The 23,650-nt window shown below is 34.1% G+C and overlaps 1 protein-coding gene across 1 annotated transcript in view; it reads right to left on the bottom strand.

Moving 5' to 3' along the window:
• The window catches only part of LOC118203144 (voltage-dependent calcium channel type A subunit alpha-1-like), a 381,721-nt gene that overhangs the window by 58,963 nt on the left and 299,108 nt on the right, over positions 1-23,650 (bottom strand). Inside the window, exons 38-39 of the mRNA XM_035375404.2 lie at positions 22,478-22,582; positions 14,802-14,911 (exon numbers count right to left, since the gene is read on the bottom strand). Of these exons, the coding sequence (XP_035231295.1) occupies positions 14,802-14,911; positions 22,478-22,582 (215 nt within the window). The remainder of the gene's footprint in view (positions 1-14,801; positions 14,912-22,477; positions 22,583-23,650) is intronic.

The following is a 23,650-nucleotide window of genomic DNA, read 5'->3' as shown; positions in this document are numbered from 1 at the left end:
GCTCCGGTGCGCTCTCGCTAGAATTATGATTTAGTACAAAAACCAAGAAGCACCGGCCCAAGCTTTGATCGTAGGGGGGAAAAAGTTCTTTTATCATCACAAAAATTAAATATACTTAATGAAGAAATAAATAAGCCTAAATAGATTGTAATATCAATGAACATTTTTAATGACAGAAATTAAACATAGTTGCGTACAGCAGAGCAAAAAGGCGAAGAAGTAAGAATGGTATACATATACATACATACGTAATAAACAGTTACGTCATCATTCATCACCGCGCGGATAAACGCGAACGGCGCATGCGTCAGGAGAAGCTCTCTTAAGCTAAACGTCGTATTATAATTTATGATACAACAATCCCCCTTTCGACGTTTGGCGGCTGAAAAAAAATAAACATTAATCATTTACAGTTATTCCAATAAATTTACAGCACTTAGAATGTTTCGAAGCAGTCAATGTTTTTGTCAGTACATCAGCAGGCATTTTCTCTGATGGCACATATTTAACGTCTATTTCATTTCTTTCATAAATTTCACGAATGAAATGATGTCTAATATCTATGTGTTTAGTGCGTGAGTGATAAACAGCATTTTTCATAAGCTTTTGTGCACCTTGATTATCACAATATATAACGGTTGGATAATCAGCAGTAAAATTTAATTCTTTAAGAAAACGACGTAAATAAACTGCTTCTTTGGCACTTTCTGAAAGACTGATGTACTCTGCTTCAGTACTTGATAATGCAACAGTTTGTTGCTTTCGTGATTCCCATGTTATCGGATTTCCAGCTAGCTTGAATAAATATCCTGTATATGATTTTCTAGTATTAACATCTGACGCCCAGTCGGCATCGGTATATCCAATAAGTGCTTTTCCAGTCTTTCGAAATTTTAAACAATAATTTTTAGTTCCTTTTAAGTATCGAAGAACGCGCTTTGCAGCCAACCAGTGTAATTTTCCAGGATTGTTATTAAATTGGCTCAGGTGACTGACGGCATATGCAATATCCGGCCTAGTAAACACAGAAAGATACATAAGCGAACCAATTAGACGGCGATAAGGTGCGTTGTTCATTTCTTCCTTTTCAGTTTCAGAAGGGCACATTTCTTTACTTAATTTTACACTAGGATCTAAAGGAGTTGCTACTGGTTTTGCATCTTGCATATTAAACCTTCGTAGAATATTATCAACATATTTCTGCTGAGATAAACTAATAGAATTATTATTTACATCTTGATTAAATTCTATTCCAAGACAATAATGAAGTTTGCCTAAATCTTTAACATGAAATTCTTTAGAAAGATAACTTTTAAGTTCAGCATGTAAATCACAGCTATTTGTTGCTATTATTAAGTCATCAACATATAAAATTAGAATTAACTCACCTTGAGATGTTTTCATCCTGTATACACACTTATCTGATTGTAATGGTTGTAATCCAAAGTTTTTGAGTTTTTTGTCTAATTTTTTATACCACTGTCTTCCACTTTGTTTCAAACCATAAAGAGACTTTTGCAAAGCATAAACATAATCAGGATTATTTTGGTCTTCAAAACCTTTAGCTTGTTCCATGAAAATTTCTTCTTTTAAATCTCCGTTAACATAAGCCATAACAAAATCTAGTTGATATAACATAAGGTCTTGTTCAGCACTGTATGCAATCACAGTTCTTATAGAACTTGCTCTGGCTACTGGAGCAAAGGTTTCATTAAAATCAATTCCAGGTTCCTGTGCAAATCCTCTAGCAACCAATCGAGCTTTTCTCTTTTGAACTGTTCCATCTGCATTATATTTCGTTCTAAGAACCCAGCGACATCCTATTACCTTTTTGTTGTGTGGTCGCTTTACTAATTTCCATGCACCATTTTTAACAAGTGTTTCATACTCACTTTGCATAGCCTTATTCCATTCTTCAGCATAACTTCCATTTAATGCTTCTTCTAATGTCGGATTTGTATCTTCTTCAGCAATTTGTGTTTCTTCCTTTTCTATGTTTATATTGTGGTACTCCTTTTTTGGTCTTCCTGGCTTCCCAGTCTTGACTTTCTTTGGACGACCTGCCCCCCTTTTAATCTGCATTTCAGGTAGTGCTTCGGAATCAGAATCTTCATTATCAGATGATTCAGCAGATGCTTCTGCCATATTTGAGGGGTCTTCTGTTATTTCATCAGCCGATATTTGATTTACATTCAGAGGTTCTTTCTTCTTTTTATCAGGAATATTTTCGAGAAATAAAACTTCTAAATCTTTATCATAATTAGTCGAGTTTTCAAATTCATCAATGAATCTAACATCTCGGCTTATAACGATTTTTCTGGAATTTTTATTCCACAGCCTGTATGCTTTCGATTCATTTGAGTATCCTACAAATATATGTTCTTCTGATCGAGGATCGAATTTCCCTTTAGACCTTTTATTAAGTACAAAACATTTTTGTCCGAATACTTTGAAGTGAGATACAGTTGGCTTGATGCCAAAAAATAACTCATAAGGTGTTTTGTTTACTCCCAGGCTTCGATTCGGGCAACGATTACGAATATAAACAGCACAGTTCAACGCTTCAGCCCAAAAGGATTCGGAAAGATTACTTTGTAGTAACAAACATCTGGCCATTTCAGTTAAAGTGCGGTTCATGCGTTCAGCTCTCGAATTCTGTTGATGAGTCATTGGTGCAGAGAATTCTCGTTTAATTCCGCATTCTTGAATATATTTATTAAATTCTTCTCCGCGATATTCGAGACCGTTATCAGTCCGAAGGATTTTTATTTTCTTTCCTAGACGATTTTCGACCGCAGCTTTGTATTTAATGAATGCATTTTTCACTTCATCTTTAGTTTTAAGAAAACTGACTTCGACATAACGCGATTTGTCGTCTATGAAAGTAACAAAATAACGCGAACCAGCATGGGATGGGACTCTCATAGGTCCACACAAATCTGAGTGAATCAAGTACAGTAATTCATCACTTTGAAATTTTGATTCTTTTTGAAAAGGTTGCACAGTTTGTTTACCTCTGATACAGACTTTGCAGTCTTTTAGAGATTCAGTGTTATTAAAATTTAAATTTCTAACCATGTTATCAGACTTAAGTCTTTTCAAATCAGACTCATTTAAATGACCTAATTTAAGATGCCACTTTACAAAATCACTTACCTGTGCTATTGCAGCTGTTTCAGTGCTTGGATGTATATAATAAAGATCACCATGACGAATAGCCTGCACTAGTATAGATCCATTTGGTTCTATTATTCTAGCATGTCGTTCTGTAAAAATCACTGAACGATTATTTGTAGTAGCTTTAGATGTTGACAGCAAATTACATTTTAATTCCGGAACACATAACACATTTTTGAGCGTAAGTTTAATTGTCTTATTTCCGTTAGGTACTGTTATAAGGACAGTTCCAATTCCTGTAATTTTTGCTGTTTTGTCAACTGCTAACTTTATGGTTGAATTCGTTTGAGGGTGAAATTCTGAAAATAACCTTCTGTCATTGCACATGTGAGATGTACAGCCACTATCTAAGCACCATGAGGAGGTCTTCTGATAAGCATTGTTTACTGCTAAACTAATCTGCTCTTCATAATTAGAAGCCATCATAGAACCTTGATTTCCCCTATTTGATTGTGCATATTTTCTATCAGCTATTTTCTTTCTGCATTCAGATGCCTTGTGCCCAATTTTCGAGCAGTAATTACACTTCAAGTTTCGAAAATTTCTTTCAGCTGGAAAATTTTTGTTTGAATTTACCTTCCATTTTTCATTTTTCTTCTGTTCTTGATTTCTTCTTTTATAATCAGTATAGTATGCATTCTGTGAATCTTGAGACGTTTTCCCTTTTCTTGCTTCCCATTCTTCTAACATTTTGATTTTCAAAGATTCGGGACTAGGTAACTGATCTCTTGATTCGATGGCGCATCTAAAATTTTCAAAATTTTCTGGAATACTGTAGAGCAAAAGAATCGATAATAAATCATCAGCTATGTCAATTTCCATTTGTTTAAGCTTATCAACTATTTCGAAGAAATTATTCAAATGTTCAGACATCGTTTCGCTTTCCGCCATTTTTCTAAATAAAAGCTGTTTTAATAATGTAGCCTTCTTCGCAGGTCCTTTCGATTCATATACGGCTTTGAGTTTATTCCACACAGCATTTGATGTCACACAATGCTTTATATGACACAGTTCACTAGGATTAATTGCAAGAATTATATCTGCGCGAGCTTTTTGATCAGCTTGGAGCCATTTCTTTTCGTCGTCCTCGGTTCCTTCAGCAGGTTTTAGCGCTTTACCGGTCACATAATCCCAATGGTCGTTTTTAATCAATACTGCTTCTATTTGTAATTTCCAACTGTCAAAATTATCTTTTCCGAGCTTTTCTATAGTAGTCAAATGCGACATAATGTAATACAGTCTCTCACAGCCAAAAACCAAGATTGAGCGCTATAAAAATAGGCTTAACTGAACGCTGATCAGTTCTTACCGTTGATTAGACGTAACAGTTCTTGCAAAGAATTAGGCTTAAGAGTTCAATGCTCGAAAACTTCAAAATGTTCATTTTAAAATAAATATTTTGCTAATTAGGCACAGTTGAAACGTTCCTGGGCCCATAACCATTGAAGAAATAAATAAGCCTAAATAGATTGTAATATCAATGAACATTTTTAATGACAGAAATTAAACATAGTTGCGTACAGCAGAGCAAAAAGGCGAAGAAGTAAGAATGGTATACATATACATACATACGTAATAAACAGTTACGTCATCATTCATCACCGCGCGGATAAACGCGAACGGCGCATGCGTCAGGAGAAGCTCTCTTAAGCTAAACGTCGTATTATAATTTATGATACAACACTTAAAGTATAGCTGATGAAAATTCAGAAAATGCTAAAAACATGGCGAAACAGAATGAGGGCGTGAGGGTATGAGTGGGTGGAAACAAAAAAAGCGTTCCGGCTACAATTATGATTTATTACAAAAATTAAGAAGAACCGGAGCCGAAACCCAGTGGGCTCCTGCCCAATTTAAGCTCTGATCCTAGCGGGGGGGGGGGTCTTTTATCATCACAAAAATTAAATATACTGATAAAATTTCCGGGACGAAACAGAATGAGGGTATGTGTGGGTGGAAACAAGAAATGAGGGGAATTTTGGTGGGAGAGAACGTTCTCTTTGATCACGGCTCATTGCTGATATAATTATAGCCATCAAGCAGATGTGTGTCCGGGGTAAAATGAGTCCTGAATCTGATTCCTAAAGATGAATGTAAAGTTGCTAGTTAGAATTTTCGCTCCCCCCGTATTTGGTTACATTAGTGGAATTTACGCGTTCCTAAACAAACTCCCCCTAATTTATTGCCCTTCTTAAAGGGAAAGGTTTCCACATGTGAGTGAGGGGACTTTACTTAAACGTCTCATGTTCTCATGAGTTCGTATTTCTAGGTAAATAGAGTATTGCGAAGTCTGCTTATTGTTAAACTAAAACGTTAGGAATTCTATTTTTTCCCCCTTGAAATCGTGGCTCAGTTTTATAAAATGAAGTACCAGAACTCATCTTATTTAGAGGTCCGGTGCGCTTCGGCTAGAATTGTAATTTATCTTAAAATTTGAGAAGTACCGGAGCCGGACTCCGGCGAGCTCCGGCGCAGCTATTTCTGTATCCCACTGCACAAATTTCCAAGAATTTGAATACACCGCACATACGTATTTGAATGATCATGCACTAAGAAAGAAAGCATTTGTTATTCTGTCATCAGATGTAACTGAATACTGATAGTAAATAATTCTAGTTAGCCTAGTTTTCATGTTTGACAAACAAACTTTCATCCATCATATGAAACATCTTCGTTTTTTCATTTCTGATATGATGAACTGCAGACCTGATGAAAATAATTACTCCAATTTTCTACTATTCAACTGACATTTCAACCTGTTTCTCACATTTTTTATGTTTTTGATAGCGTTGCTAATTCAATCAATGGCCAGTATTAATAAACTCGGGCACCTTACTTCCTTGTGGCCAACTAATAACAAGCATCCAGTGTTTGTAAAATAATTAAAATATGCAAGTACATGACAGGTAAAAACTAATAAACAGGAAAGCGTATGACAGTTTTTGTGATAAGAAAGGCTCAATTTGAGCAGAATTTTCTACACAATATGACTCGCAACTGTTTAAATCTTAAGTAACCAAGGCATTCAAATGAGCAAGATCCATTGAGGCAAGATATGAAAACAAATCAAAAGGGATAGCTAGCATTCAGTTTACTTTAGACATCAACACTTATGTTGTTATCTGATGTAAACTTGTAGAGACATTAGGTATTTTTTAGAAGTAGGCAAGATGAAAAATATGCAACGCCTTCGCCGGGAATCGAACCACGGACCTCTGGAATATGCGCCCAGCGTGCAGACCACCACACCACGAAGGCATGCCAAGAAGGCGGGAGAAATACCTTATATAATCTCCCTTTAAAAGGGCGACTGTGGTTTTTAGGGAACCCAATCAGCAAATCCTGGGTGTGGAGAATCATCATCCACCACCCTTTTAATTCGAGCGCCACTGTAGAGACATTAGGTATTTGTAGGGTCGATTCAGTTCCGTCAAGTTTCTAATTAAGTTTAGTTAAAAGCGGAATGGCAACACTTTCTAGTCTCCGAGAAGAACGAAGTAAACAAATTTCGGTTTTCTATCACGCGATTCAACGTGCATGTAAAATATAAATAAATTAATGGATACATATCTATAATTTCGTAAGGAATAAAATATTGGTTCTTTGGAGTCAGAGAAGTGTTATTTTCCTACATTTACATACGAGACATTTCACTGGTGTATCTCGGTGTGATCGACCGAAATTAAAGCAAGAACTGCGTCTGTCGGCAAGTTAAGCGTTCAAGGTAAGCGCCAAGGTAAGTTCCTCCTTTTTGGAAGCCAGATCCTAAAATATGGTTTATTCAACTAGAAGCACAATTTAGAAATGCAAAAATAAATGCAGATCAAACAAAATATGATTATGTTATAAGTTCCATCGAACCCGATATTTTGTCACAGGTATCTGATATTTTGCTAAGTCCACCACAAGATAACAAATATCAGGCAATTAAAAATAGACTAATTTCATTATATACTGATTCAGAGACTAAAAAAACCTAAGAATTATTGAGTGAATTAGAACTGGGTGAAAAAAAGCCATCTCAATTGCTGTGTGAGATGCGTAATTTGGCGGGTGATAAAGTAATAGATACTTTCCTAAAAACATTGTGGCTACAACGTTTACCCGTTAATATCCGTTAGTGGTGAAGATTTGTCAAAAGTAGCTACAATAGCCGATAAGATTTGAGAATTAAACCCTGTTACTCCCCAAATAGCTGCTGCTTCATCCATAACGGTAAAAACGGAAGTGATCGAAAGTTTACAAAAACAGGTTAGTGAACTTAGCTTACAAGTTTCTGCTTTATCCAAGCAACATCACAGTCGTCACTAATGTCGTAACCGATCCAAATGAAGAGATAGGAGTTACAGTGGTAAAGATCTAGTGATATTTGTTACTATCATAAAAAATTCTGTGATAAGTCATTTAAGTGTAAACAACCTTGCAACTACTCATCAAAATCACAGACAAATAATCCGGAAAACCAGCTCCCCGTCTCTCATTGACGACGGAGGGACAAGGCGTGCAGCTCACTCGTCTTTTCATCAGCGACAAAGAATCGGCTACCCAATTTTTAATAGATACCGAGGCAGAAATTTCTGCCATTCCACCCTTATCTGCAGAATAAAAAAACCATCTCAAAATTAAAACTCTTTGCTGCAAATGGTACGAAAATCAAAACATATGGCCAAAAATTACTCAAGCTTGATCTTGGACTCAGACGATCATTCACATAGCCTTTTGTAATCGCGGAAGTAAACAAACCGATAATAGGCATGAATTTTCTTTCAAATTTTAACCTTTTGGTAGATTCCAAAAATCGCAAGTTGATTGATGGTACTACATTGTTAACAACCAATGGAATTCCTTGTTTTCAAAATAACAATAGTAATATTCCAATTTGAAATGCCGTAAATGATCCATATAAACGTATCATTAACGATTTTCTGGATTTTTTAAAACTGAATGTAGTTAATAATAAAGTTAAAAATCATAACATCGAACTTTATATCGAAACCAGAGGGGTCCACCAGTTTTCGCTAAAGCTAGGAGACTTTCAGCTGAGAAACTCAAAGCGGCTAAAAAGGAATTTGAATTTATGCAGGCCATCCAAAAGTAACTGGTAGAGGCCGCTACATCTCGCTATGAAGAAATCAGATGATTGGAGACCTTGTGGAGACTATCGAGGGTTAACGTCACGATTCCTGATAGATACCCTTTCCCATTTTTAACAGATTGCAGTTCCATTTTAGCTGGAAAAAGAGTTTTCTCATCCATAGACCTCATTAGAGCGTACCAACTAATTCCGATTCGCGAAGAAGATACATATCGAAAACGGCCATTCTCACTCCCTTTGGCTTATTTGAGTTCCCATTCATGACGTTCGGCCTACGAAATGCAGCACAAACGTTCCAACGTTTCATGAACACTGTATTGAATGGATTAGAATTCGTGATTTGATATTTGGATGACATTCTAATAGCTTCTCCAGATGAAGAAACTCATCGACAACATATACGAGCAGTCTTCGAGAGACTAAATGAATATGGCCTGTGTATTAATGCGGCAAAGTGTAAATTCGGGCAAACAAAACTTGCATTCCTGGGATACGAAGTGTCAGTTGAATGACTTAAACCTCTTTCAACGAAAGTTGATGTCATCAAAAAATTCCCAGAACCAAAGTCATTTACTAGTTTAAGACGAATTTTAGGTATGGTGAATTTTTATTACAGATTCATACCAAATTGTGCGAAACTGCAACAACCTTTAGCAACATTGCTCAGTGGTATTAAAAAGAACTGCAGAAAAGAAATAACTTGGACGGCAGAAACAAGAAACGCCTTACTGATCTTAAAAGATGCACTTATTCAAGCCACAAACTTAACTCACCCATCCGAAAAGGCTGAAATATCGCTAACAACAGATGCTTCCGATACTGCCATTGGAGCCGTTTTACAGCAGATTGTGAAAAATGAAAAACAACCCTTAAGTTTCTTTTCCCGAAATTTGACACCAGCACAACAATATAGTGCACGACAGAGAACTCTTAGCCATCTATACAGCAATGAAACATTCCAAATACATCTTAGAAGGACAACCTTTTGCATTATACACGGATCACAAACCACTAACATTTGCTTTCCAACAAAATTTGGAAAAAGCTTTGCCATGACAAGCTAGGCAACTGTCATAAATTGGCAGTGGCGTAGCTAGGATGGGGCAAGAGGGGACATCTGTCCCCGGGCGCAGCATCCAAGGGGCGCCAAATTGATGCTACGAAATTTTTTAATGAAATGTTTTCCATCCTTGGCACACAGAAAGGGGCGCAAATTCTTCAGTTGCCCCGGGCGCAGGAAACTCTAGCTACGCCCCTGTAAATTGGCCAGTTCTCAACCGATATCCGATTCATACAAGGTCATAAAAATGCCGTTTCTGACGCTCTCTCTCGCATAGACACCATTTCTGTACCATCTGCAATAGACTTACAAACTATAGTAGACTGTCAAGAAGATGAAGATTTGAAGATACTTAAGAACAACCCAAACTTAAAAATCCTAGAGATCCCTATACCAGACAGCGACAAGAAAATTTACTGTAATACTTCTACAAATTAAAATCGACCATACAGCCCTGCAAAGTATCGGCAGAAAATATTTTCGTCAATCCATAATTTAGCTCATCCTGGAATAAGATCCACGATAAAATTGAGAACACGACGTTTCATATGGTGCAATATGAATAAATACTGCCGACTATGGACTACAGCATGTTTATCTTGCCAAAGATCTAAAGTTCACAGACATACACAGTCATTTTTGGGAGAATTCAAAGTACCTCCACATAGATTCCAGCATTTAAGCATAGATCTGGTTGGTCCGTTACCTCCTTGTAAAGGATTCAGATATCTTCTAACCATCATCGATCGTTATACACGATGGATCGAAGCGGTACCGTAAGATCAATCAGCAGAATCTATTGCTAAAGCTTTGATTTATACTTGGTTTTCACTCTTTGGAATTCCGAATCGGATAACATCTGACCAAGGTCGGCAATTTGATAGCCAACTTTTTCAAGCTTTAGGAAAATATCTTGGTTTTCACAGAAACACTACAACTGCGTACCATCCACAGGCAAATGGCCTTATCAAAAGACAACACCAAACGTTAAAAGCAAATCTCAAATGTCATCTACTCGAATCAAAATCATGGCTGGAAGCTTTGCCTTTCGTTCTTTTAGGCATAAGATCTGTCATCCAGGAAGATTTCGGTTGCTCATCCGCAGAACTTGTATACGGAATCCCTTTAGCACTACCAGGAGAATTCTTTTCAACAGTACCTCATATGAAACAATCTGAATTTTCTCAAAACCTTCAGAAAATAATAAGAGATATGAAGAAAAGTTCTACCACCACCCATGGAAATAGAACAGTCTTTGTTTCTAAACATCTTTCCAATTGTTCTCACGTATTCCTATACAACAACATTAATAATTCTTCACTACAGCCTGTCTATCTTGTGCCGTATCCTGTAAAGAGCAAGAAAGGATAAGTATTTCGATATTAAAATCCAAGGAAAAGTTAAAAGAGTTTCAATAGACAGACTAAAGCCATGTTTCCTAGTGCAATATTCTGATATTCCTTTCCAAAACTCCCATTCCAAGAAAGCGGAACTTTGGGAAACACCTAAACTCAGAAACACTGAAGAAAATTCAGAAACTCATCATAAAACCAAGACTACTAGAACCGGCAGACATGTGAAGTTCCCCAGTCATTTTAAATACTATCTTCCATAATCGCTGTCACGAGGAAGGAGGGTGTGTAGTGTCGCTTCAGTTCCGTCAAGTTTCTAATTTAGTTAAAAGCGGAATGGCAACACTTTCTAGTCTCCTCGGAGAACGAAGTAAACAAAGTTCGCTTTTCTATCACGCGATTCAACGTGCATGTAAAATCTAAATAAGTTTATGGATACGTATCTATAACTTCGTAAGGAATAAAATATTGGTTCTATTGGAGTCAGAGAAGTGTTATTTTCCTACATTTGCACACGAGACACTGCAGTATTTTTTGGAAGAGATGAAAAATATGTAAAGCCTTCGCTGAGAATTGAACCACGGAATACGCGCCCAGCGTGCAGACCAACACACCACGAAGGCATGTCAAGAAGGCGGGAGAAATACCTTATAGACTGTCTGTATACTACAATAGTAATATATACAGTCATAGGAGGTATAAAGTAGTTTAATGCAAAGCACATTCATCCTTAGCTAAGACATACTTATTATTATCTACACTCTATCCATGTTTTTAATAGTCATACTTTAATTAAACATAATGTAATTAAAAATTCAACTGAAACACAAGCTGCATTTCAAATTAAAAAAAAATCATTTTCAAGTAAATGTACAATCTCTTTCATCTGTTGAAATTAATTATTAATAAGGTAAAATTTTTAGGAGGCAAAATTTAATAATATTATGCCTATTGTATTCCATGACCTTGAGCTAGCATATAATATTTTCAGTGAAAGAAAGAAGTTCAGCCCTAATATTATGTTATCATTATTTTTTCTGTTTCAGGTTTTGAGATTTATATTATTTTTATGACTAGTTATTTTAATTTGTTACCCTTTTCTGTCATTTCTTGTTTTTCTAACATTTCCTTGTCTGGAAGTAAATGAATTAGGGTGAATGAGAGGATATTTAAACTGAAGTAGCGAAAATGCTAATCAGAGGAGTGTTTCAGTATTGAGCTTGCACATTGTGGTTTCTACCAGCTGTTTTGAATTCTGAATATCGACTTCACATTCTTGCTGTCGAAGCTCAATATTATGGTAGTGTTTCTGAGTTAACCTGCTAGGTTAAATCAATTTGCGTAGTCTTAAACTACTAGCTTGTCTTTAAATTTAGTTTAGTTCACCATTATTAGTTTTATGGCCACAAGTGGATGGTGGATTTGTAAGCACAAAGACTGTGCCATCTGTAGATAACTGAGTTCAATAAAAGGTTTTCTCCTCTCCTCTTGTATTCATCTTCTGGTCTTTAGCGATAAATTGCTGAGAGACTTTAAAGCAGTTTATTTTAGCCAAGAAGACTATGCATTACAAGCTCAAACAGTTTTATTTGAGGTTGATTACATATCATTTGGAATATTCTGGACTTAGAAATGAAATCATTTTCAATAAATTAAAAGAGAAACTGTAGGTCAAAATGCGGATTTACAGATATAAAAACAATGCTCTAATTTTTTCCAAGTTTTAACTCATTACTGTTATGATGGAAATCAATGGTAAAAGAACAAACACTGCTTTTATTAAGTTTGAATTTTTGCTAAACATTTATATTGTTTTATAGAACTGTTAATATAAATAGGAATCACTTTTATACTGCATAGTTATATTTGTTTTTTGTTATTTTTAAGAAACTTATGTCATTACATCTGAGGAAATTGTTCAGTATTTGCTTTCCAACAGGAAAAGAATAAAAAATGGATACTTAACCGCAGTAAGACAATTACTTTTCTTCACATATTAATGCTTAATATTGAAAATTCTATTTTCAATTCTTTTGTACATGTTATAGTAAATTTCTGTAAATATCTGAATTCATTTGATATTGTTTCTATTTTTGTGTTTTGTTAGCATTGTTTTTACTTCCTTGTACGAAGTAAAAAGGAAGTATTGTAATCGCGAAAAGTTTCAGGCAGCATATTTCTACGAAAATATCCATTTTGACCGCTATCCAATGCGATTTAACGATGTTTTTGCGTGATATCTGTACGTAAAGACAGAATAAAAGACTCATTTCCACCAAAAAAATATAACACTGCTTTAAGATTAATTCTGAAGAGAATTTTTCGTGGCGTCTGTACGAACGTATGTACGTACGTACGTATCTCGCATAACTCAAAAACGAGTAGCCTCAGAGCGTTGAAATTTTGTATACAGGACTGCTATAACATGTAGATGTGCACCTCGTATTTTGGTTGCAATCAGCCGCACCAAACGTATATAAATATATTTATATATATATATATCCACTCTGTTACCCGGCTCAGTGATCTCAGTTTCTTTACTCTTATATATTTGTAAATTGTACATTTTTTGCTATAAAAATGATTGAATTATGTTGTTTTAATCTTCCAGTTAAGGTTTTCATGCCTTTAGTAAATCTGTATGCAATATGTTTAGAATTATCAACAATTTTAAAGTTGTTTAAGTGCCGCTAAGCCTTTTTTTTATGGCGGCCATTGATTGTTTACACTTGAAACAGCAGACTAGTGGATTTGTTGCCAATCTAGAGAAACTTAGCTTCGCAACAACAAAGATAACGCCTTCATTTATTATTGCCAATTAAATCATGCTTAATCCATTCTGGAATTTTTTCAAGGAAATAAGTGTTTAAGATTTACTTAATTTTTAATAATTAGTAATATAATTTTTAATAATTCGTAATTTTTAATGCAGATATTTTGAGCTTTTATGTATTTTTGTCTTGTCGCGAAGTGAAAGCTGAATTAATTGAATGAGAAATACTCAATCGTCTGTGAAAAACTGTTTTTTTTTGTTTTGTTTTGTTTGCTTAATTTCTTTTTTACATCGTTCTAGCTTTATTATAGTATTTGAAAAGAACATGTGGCAACGATTAGATAATTCTTTAAATGATATACTTTTTGTGCATTCTGAGTTATAATATGAATGAAATACATATAATACTGTTAAGTGAACCTAGTGCCAGAGTGTCGCTATGTTAAACAAATAGAGTGAATTTTAAAGAATGCCTTTATTCTATTGTGGTTTATGCGCTGTCGGCAAAGTAGATTTAATTAAATCCAATAAGTTTAAAAGAAACGCAAGAAACAAATGCGTATAATTTAATATTCCATACAAGGAAGTCATGTGGTGTACACATCAGATTTTTTTTTATTTGCTTGTATTTTGTTTAATGCTTCGTATTGTTCTTATGTAGTTCTTTGTTTATTTGTTGCATTGTCAGGTGACAATTTTGATTTATATTTCTGTATAATTAAATTTTTGGCCATGCATTTTCTATATAGCTGCTTAATTCTTGCATAGAATTGTAGGTCTCATGATTCTAAATACAACATTTAAATTGTTAAAATAATTCAAGTAGAACCCAGAATATAGGTAAAATATCTTCTGATGGGCCTTGCCGCCAAGTTGAGGAAAATTTATGGAGCTTTTGGGAAAACATATTTTTAAAGCTTCAGGAGTGATTTTTTCCGAATCTCCCAGATGACCTGACAATACTATAAAAATACGGCTTTAGAGCCGTGTTTAGTTGATCTGACTAATTAGTTTATAGTCAGATCTGAATGATTTCAGAATGAGTGAGATTCAAAGAGAATTAGTTGAGTTGCATTTTAGAGTTTACTGTTTGAGTTATATTGGTAATTTTACAAAACTTCTTGTGTGTTGTGAAGGATTTGCTTGATATCTGCATTCTCTATAAGTTATTTACAGCCGTTTATTTTGTTGTTTACTATTATTAATTACGATAAATTATTAACTTATTCTTGTTCATTTGGAGAGATTATGTAAAGAGACATCCACGAACATATAGTGCTTAACAATATTATTTCCTCCCAAAAACAACTTTATGAATAATTTTATTGCAATGGTTTTACTTACTGCAGGTCTTTGTCCAGTGTTCAGTTTCCCAAAACGAGTAGTTCGCCAGTTATCTAATATTAGCAAAGCACAATAAATCTTTCCAACTGTTATTTTGATGCCCTGCAGATCTAAAAGATAAATATTGAGAGAGCAATTAAAAAAGAGGAAGAGAGAGGAAAAAGAAAGGAGGAAAAAAAGAGAAAGGTTTCTCTTAATAATAAGTCCATTTTAATGCTATTTCACAGTTCTCAAAGCCTAATTAATGAGTACCTCAGAAAAACTTATACATATATTTTCAGTTTTTCATATAACTCCAGATTTTTCAAACTATGCATTAATTATTCCAGGTTTCTTAAATGATGCATTCTAATAACGGACTTATCTTCACAATTAAATAGCTATATCATTCATTTGCATGCTTAAACTACTTTACAGGCAATCATAGATAAATTAGTATTATCTATACTTTTTCCAATTAAATTACCAGAAAACTGAAGTCCTGAAAAAGCATACATCTATTTTAAAAAAGCTTCATTATTTTTTAATAGTTTGCTTTATTTTGCAAACTATCAAAACATAAATTACATATTTATTTCATTTGAAATGACAAACAACAATTATTTTTGCCCTATTGATTAAAATCAATAACAATGAATATTTTAAAATTATATGAGAAACACGAAATTTTCTCTTTATGTTTCATAGCTCAAAATTTCACACATTTACATTAAAATTATACACTATTCAGAAGAGCCGTTAAAGAAGCTTTTAAATACTATACATTTAAAATTTCTAAATGGTCAATAAGCAAGTTATAATACACTAAATTTTTGCTATACACAATGAAAATTTCTAAATGACTAATAACCAAGTAATAATTCTAAGTTTGCTTTTTAAATATACTAATCTTTTTGTAATATTAAATATTTAAATTTCTTAAAACAATAATAAAATCTATTTTTAAAACATTTAATATTTAATTAAAAATATGAAAGTTAAAGACAGCGGTATAAGGTCTTAATTTACATCACAGAAAATACCGAAGTTAGTAATGATGTAGTACGTGATAAGTTATTTATTTATTTAAATAACAGCACTAAAATTGGTTGTTGATTAATCATCAAATTACGGTTACATCATTAAATTAAGGTTCTTTTTTCCGCCGTTTTATCGCCTTTTCGAATTTAAAAATAGCATTTTTATGGCGTCATCTAAAATATAAATAACTAATTAAAAGTAATAGATAGCATATTAAAAATAAATAAGCATATAAAAATTAAATAACTTAATAAAAGTCATAAATAGCATAATAAAAAAACCAACATTTTAATGTGTCTTCCACAGTGTTAACAAAAAAAAAAAAAAAAAAAAAAAAAAAATTTCATTTTTACACCAGTATATTAATAAATTAACCATGAAGCATAAAAACATAGAATAAACAGCTAATTGGTTGAAAATAAAATGAAAACTGATTGTGTTACGTCTAGGATTATACTTTTACCAAGCATATTAGAGGATTAAATGCACTTCGCTTATTAACTTGAAAAGGCAAAATTAAACATTTTAAAACGAAGGGATGCACTTTTGTGATAGATGTGAATTAAAGCATCTAGGAAAGAACAATATAGTGGGTTGTCTAAAACGTACTGAGCCCCTAGAGGTAAAATTGAGAATATCATTATTGTTATTGGAAAATGACATTATGAAATCAAATGCCATTATGAAGTATGTATCATTTTGTTCCATGAATTTCTACTGTTTTTCCAGCAGCATCTAAATTTGGTCCCTACAGAACTCCTATGGTTTCTGGTAAAAAAGTTGTGACATATGGTTTTCATAGGCCACTTTTGAAACTAATTTAACAGCATTTAGAGAGTTCTTCAGATATCGAAACAAATGATATTCTCATGATGCTAAGCCAGGTTACACAGTGAATGCATTAAAAACTCCCGATCAAGTTCTCTCAACTTCTAATGAGCCATTAAATACGAGTATGTGTGAGATCTGGCGTTGTCAGCGTGATGTATGACAAACGTTCTGTTGACTCCAGCCTTTTCTTTTAAATTGCTAAGTATGATCACTGTAACTCTCGACAATACAAGTCCGAGTCTATCATTCAGCTGGGCAGCAGTAATTAGGGAAGGAGCAGCAAGGAGTATCTTGGAACGATCATCTTGACCATTGGAAGGAGCATCTGCAATCAGCAACTTCAACATCGAAATTTTCAGACTGAAAGCTACGAAACCATCTTTTGACTGTTGCTTTTGATAGGATGTATCTCGGCCATAAACAACATAAATTTCTTCTCCGACATGTGCAGCACTTGTGGCTTTATAGAAATAGAATCGTAAAACGTAGCGCAGTTTTGCAGAAAGTTCACTTATCTTCATGGTGCAATATTTTATGTCTGATTATAGATATTCCAACACTTTTTGCACATGTACTAGCTTTGAATGGCAACTGTGAAATGACATTTGGTCTGACTCGCTGCCAGGGGCGTAGCTAGAGGGGGGCAAGGGGGGAATCTGTCCTTGGGTGCAGAATCCAAGGGGCGCCAAACTGATGTTACGACATTTTAGAATTAAATGTTTTCCATCCTTGGCAAGCAGTAGGGGGCGCGAAATCTTCAGTTGTCCCTGGGCACTGAAAACCCTTGCTACGACTCTGCTCGCTGCGGCTCATATAACCTGAGATTTGGGACACTGATATTATCTCGAAAGCAAAAGTTTCAATACATTTCAGATTACCGATATAAACTACAGTATGAACACATGTTACACTAGTGCTTATAATTATTCTGTAGTTTTAATAAAGTGATTCTAATAGCATAAAGACATTAAAATCCCATTCTTTATGGAAATTAATTATTATGGAACTTAATGGAAATTATTTATGGAAACTATATGTAACAGAACACAAAAGCGTACTGCTGAAAAGATATTTATGCTCAGAATATAAACACTCATTTGAGTATATTGTTTTTTTTTTCCTTAAAGATTCTGTTAGAATGGTAATTTTAATTTATTTTGCGTGGAACTGAATTTTGGCCATATATTTCGTATATAAGTCTTTATATCTTGTATAGAATTAAAGACCTTTCAATTCGGAATCTAACAACGTTTAAACTGTTATAAATAGTTCAACTAGAAAGCAAAAATATGGGTAAATATGCTCCTGGTGGTCCTCGCCTGTCATTTTGGTTAAACATTTTTCGTGAATCCAGCTCCTTTTTAGAAATTTTAGGAAAATGCATTCTTAAAGCCTTACGGCAGAGTTTCCTAAAAACGCTTCAGAAGCCTCTGCAATACCATATAAATGCCACTTTGACAGCCTAGTCCATTGAGGTGTAAATTTAGTCACGATGGAAAATGCCAATACAGGCAATCTAGTGAATAATCTTAGTATGCAAGTCCAGGTAGGAGTCGGTTATTAAATCAGCTTGCGGTTTAAAGAGAGTTAGCTGAACTGCGTTTTAGAGTTTATTCTCTAAGAGACTTTGGGAGTTAACAATATTTTTCATTCGTCAAGAAGGAATTGCTTAATATCCGTGTTGTTCTTGAGCTAGTTACAGCTCAAGAACTATATAGTTACTATTTTGCTATCTATTATTATTATTTATAACAAAACAAATTGCTTGGGAATGCCGCTGAAAGCCATTATGGAAATGATTGCTGCCAGAAGAAGGAATAATTAATGTCCCTGAGATAAGGAAGGGAGAATCAAAAATGAAAGAAAGAACTGCCATTATTAAAGAAGAAAGTATGAAAACTATGAATAAGAAAGCAGCCGGTCTAGTAAAATTCTAAATTTTCTTAAAAATTTCGAATAGTATAGTGAATGTAAAATCAGAAATGTTAGGGACTTTAAATAAAAGAACCGTAAATATCACTGATGAAATTTCTGCCACTAACTAAAGATGACAAATACAGAGATTAGAAAATAAATTTGCGGAACCAGATTCATCTATAAAAATATTTTGCCTCTGTTATCTCGCATTGTAATCAGACACTGACTACGTACGGAAAATCATTGTAAAAAGTATTCAAAACTCAACTTGAAATGATTTCGCAGGCAAATCCGTGGGATACTATCATTAAAGAGTTAGCTTTGGCTTCCTATTTACAAGGGAAAGTAGCTGACATCTTGCAGATAGTACTTCCACCCGAGAAACTTCAGAAGCTGACATCTACTTTCAAGAAACGTTTAATGACATGCACCAAAAAAGTAAAATCATAAAGTACTATATTCATATTCGTTGAAGCTGATATCCTAGTTTATGCTCTATAATTGCAGTTTATGGAAGCAATTCTCAAACATTATAATCGACTTCAACTTAAAACCAGACATAAAAAAATCAGGAACGCACTTTCAAGAACTAAAGATTGACACTGAGAAATTAACTCAGCTAGTATTTATGGATTGCGGAAAGGAAATTAAAAACACACTGATTTTCCATTATATTGTGGATACTATTAGGGATCCAAATACACAAAGAACACTCTGGATAGCTGATAAAGATTTTAGGAGTGCTCTTGTGTACGCTATGAAAATGGAGGTTGTTTAGAAAGCTATCAGAAGAGATCTCCGTCTGTGTAAGAGTGTCAACAGCGCAGCACACTCAGTGATGAGAGTGCTGACGGAATTGACGATAAAGATGGAGATAGTAGAAGCTGTCAAATCTCCAGGGCACAGTAACCATAGGTTAAAGTGCTGGAGCTGTGGCAGTGAAGGATATTTAAGGAAGCAATGACCTCTCCGTAAAGGTCTAAAAAATACTAATTATACGAAAGAGCATAAATAATTGCAAGCGAAAAAAATCAGCTGTCGGTGTTCCAGATATCATCATTTCACGTTGAAAATTATGAATTGCATGTGGGAGGTGAAATAAATGGATCTTAGCTGATGTAAAGCGGCAAATGGACCGAAATTTCTGTATACGGCTCCATCCTTGACCTCACAGAATGAGAAGACAGAGAAACAGTCTGTGCATGGAAAAATGAATGCTCATGAAAATGAAATACATGAGCTTTGCATCCTGTGTTTATAAGCACACTATAGGTGGTTCCTGCAGATCCATCTACCTCAGTTTTCTCTTTCTAAAGAAATACGAATTTTGTTTAGACGTCAAAAATAATGAACTGATATTGCCTTTGTGAAAATAATGAAATAACGAACTGATATTGCCTTTGATCAAAAATAATGAACTGATATTGTCTTTGTGAACTTAATGAAGAAAATGTGCCGATCACAGTTACCAACCTGAGTGACAAGCTTCGTATTTTTACGAAAGGAGAGGATTCTGCTTCATGTTCCGCTGTGGTAAGTACTTTGCGAAGTTCCATTGATTAATAGCCGCTATGGCTGAATTAAAAGATTTAATCTCAATCACAGAATTAAATCCTAATCAGATTCAATATGCAAGTTATTTAAGAGAAAAAATTCATGTCGTCTTCCTCTAGGATATTGCTTGCATGTAAACGACAATGGACGATCACAAGAAGCTATTCGCCTATCAAGTAACATCCTCGATCACTTCCTTTCGCAAAACAAGAGTAAAGTCAAAAGACTTCTGAAGGAGATGTAGCACAATGACATATTGAAACTTCTAGTCCTTAGGCATCAACTACTATCTTAGTTCGGAAGAAAGATACCTCCACGCGATTTTGTTTCAACTACAGGCGTTTAAATGATATTTCGAAAAAAGAAAGTTACCTTTTGATACGCTAGCAGGAAATAAATGGTTTCTCTACTTTGGATTTGAAGAGTGATTACCGGCAAGTGGATGCTGACAATAAAGATCCTCAGAAGTCTTCATTTACTATCAGGTAAACTCAACACAGTCCGAAAGATTTAAAGTAATGCCTTTAGGACTGTGCAACATTCCAGCTACATTTAAACTCCTCACGATGTAATTTTGAAAGGACAGTCATATGAAGCATGCTTTGTGTATTTCAATGACATTATTATAGGCGGACGTACTTTTCAGGAATATCTTGGAAATATCAGGAAAGTTCTATGGAAACTCAGAGAGGATAACATAAAACTCAATTCTTCGAAATGTAAAGTATTACGCAGCGATGTTTACTAAATTTCATATTATTCCCATCGAAGGTGTTTTCACAGATCCTGAGAAAATCGAACTGCATGGCCTTTACATCCTTACCAGAAGCAAAGAATCTTACCAGAAGCAAAGAAGAAGTTTTCATGAACTGAACTGATGACTGTGAAAAAAAACCTTTAAAGCCCTGAAAAATGATTTCTACTCCTGTATTATCTTGTACCTAACTTGAATACAACTTTATTCTGGATATAGACGCAGCAGAAAAGAGCTTTTAGATATTGTAAGGACAACAGAATTTTTTCATCGTTATTTGAATGATCTCAAATTCGCACTGTACATCGACCTTGCTTCATTCAGTTGCCTATTTAATTAAAAAAATCTGGAGGGCCAAGTAGCTAGATATATACAGTGGCTAAAGGAATACGACATGGAAATTCGACGCTCCAAAGAAGTTATGGTAATATTGATGCACTTTCAAGACCTTGTGAAGAAAAAAAAAAAAGAAGAGGGAAGATGGAAGATATAAATTTGAAGTTCTAGTGGTCAGATAAATTTAACGCAGACTCTATAACATCAGATATTAACTCCTGCAATAGATTTAGCAACTACAGAAACAATATTTAAACTACTAAAGAGAATAAGATATATAAAACATCGATCCGATGAAAAAGCTGTTAAAATACCTACAGAAAATGCGATAATCATATTTAATACTACTACTACTACTAATAATAATGATTTAATACTACTCTTATGTCTTTAAATGAAAAGTTTCAGCATTTAAATAATTTTATTGCGACGTGAAAATTTATGCATGATTTCTAAAATGTATACGAAAAACGGAAGTTGTTAAACATTGCGTTGATTTACAGCTAAAATTAACATTTAGTTCTAATTCAGATGTTGATAGAAATTATTTATGGGATGAACTTTCGAGTTTCTTTCACGAAGAAGATAACGAAACACATGTCCAGGTATTAAGGTTTATTTAAGAGCACGTTGTTCAAGAATTGCATCCAAACCATCCTGATAGCCCCCCCCCAGTGAGCATACTAATTATAACAGTAGTAATATAGCAAGAGGATAACATAGTTTCTATAAACTAAAATTAATTAAAACTATTTAAGATCAACCTATCACAAGCATGATTGAGTGGACTAGCGTTGTTATCAAAAGAAAGGGATGTTATGTATAACATTTTTTTCCTGCTTTAACAAAAGTTTCTTAGATTTTTTCAGGCAAACTTAATTAATTGAGTCAATTATTTGTAAGTTAAAACTATTAAAAGTTTTTTTTAACTTAGCAAATAAGAATAATAATTCATATAGGTTAAACACCAAACTTCGATTGACCCATCCAGCTTTAATTATAATTTATGTATTAGTCTATTTTTTTAGTAATGTTTTGTCACAGTCTCACAGTTTTAATTTTTACTGGGCCACCGAAAAAATTCTCACTCAGGGTGGCAAATATGCTAAAAGCCGGCTTTGAGTCTACTTTAGTTTATCTTGATTTAAAATATTCTCAAATTTTTTACAGCATGATTTTCTAAAGTTTTCAAAATACGAGTAAAAGCAACAAAATATTAATATTAAGCAAAAAATACCAAATTAATAATTAAAAGTAGACATACCATCCTCAGGTGGTAAAAGCTTATCTATTGCCTTTTTAGCTTGAAGAGGCCAGATTTTTCGAATTGTTTCTTTAAGTTCCCTATCTGCTTGGTCCATTTCATCAACTATAAAATAAATTTCAACATGAAATAAACATTAAAAAAGTCCTTAGGCTTAAATATAATAAACTCGTAAAGTTTTATTTCATTTCACAACGTTTAATGCTGATGATTATGTAGCATTAAAAAGTCTGAATTCATCTTTCACAAATTTCAAATATGACTACAGATTAGAAGAAATAACCATATCAATGGGCTTTAATATACTTTTTGTATCTTTTCATTATATATCTTATCTTGCTGCAAATTTCTGTAAATTTTTTAATGCTTTTCGATTGCATTGTTGTTTTCCCGCATTATTGTTGTATATTCTTTTGCTTAATTATTTAGTTATTTGCTGCCTTGAGGGGGGTAACTCAAGGTTTATTTTGCGTTTAATTGAATTTGTGTCTATATATTTTATATATAAGTGTTTATTTATAATATAGAGTACCAAATATGTGACACCCGAGTTCTGTATCGTTTAAATTGTAAAAACAGCTCAAGTAGAACAGCGAGAAACAACAAGTTATGTGCAGATTATGCTTCTGTAGACCTTGGCGGCAACAACAAGTCGACGACATTTGGCGATTTCTAGCCGATTTGATGATTTTGGGGCTGCTGTGAGAAAACGAATTTCTTAAGCCCTCCGACCGGCAGTTTGCTGAGTTATAGTTTGCTTGAAAGCTGCCCTTTTCAGCGCTGCGCCGAAGCTTCCAGAAGCCCGTGCTTCAAGCCTATGTAAGCAGGATTTCAAGAGCTAGGACAAATTAGTTGTCTATCAGCTGTGAAAGTCTGCAATTCAGAGGAATTAACAAATCCGCAGGCCACAAATATATATATATATAATTGAAAAAGAAAATGTAAAGCTAACTGGTAATTAGACGTAAGACCTATCTGATCTCAAAAACTTTTGCGCATAATGCTGCAAAAAGATTTGAAAGAATAGTAGTAGGTAGGAACATTGCAGCAACCTTGCTAAAAAGTTACCAGGAGCTGTAGCTCCACGAAATGTTGTAACATAGTACTACATAAACAATAAGAAATTTGTCTGGTAAAACTGGAAAAACTGTATAAGCACGATAAAACTGCCGA

Source organism: Stegodyphus dumicola, chromosome 12, assembly GCF_044657685.1.
Source record: "Stegodyphus dumicola isolate Sdum_Otavi_A_Nest chromosome 12, ASM4465768v1".
NCBI classification, from domain to species: domain Eukaryota; kingdom Metazoa; phylum Arthropoda; class Arachnida; order Araneae; family Eresidae; genus Stegodyphus; species Stegodyphus dumicola.
Note: the sequence above shows the minus strand (reverse complement) of the source record. Positions and strands in the feature narration are given on the sequence as shown.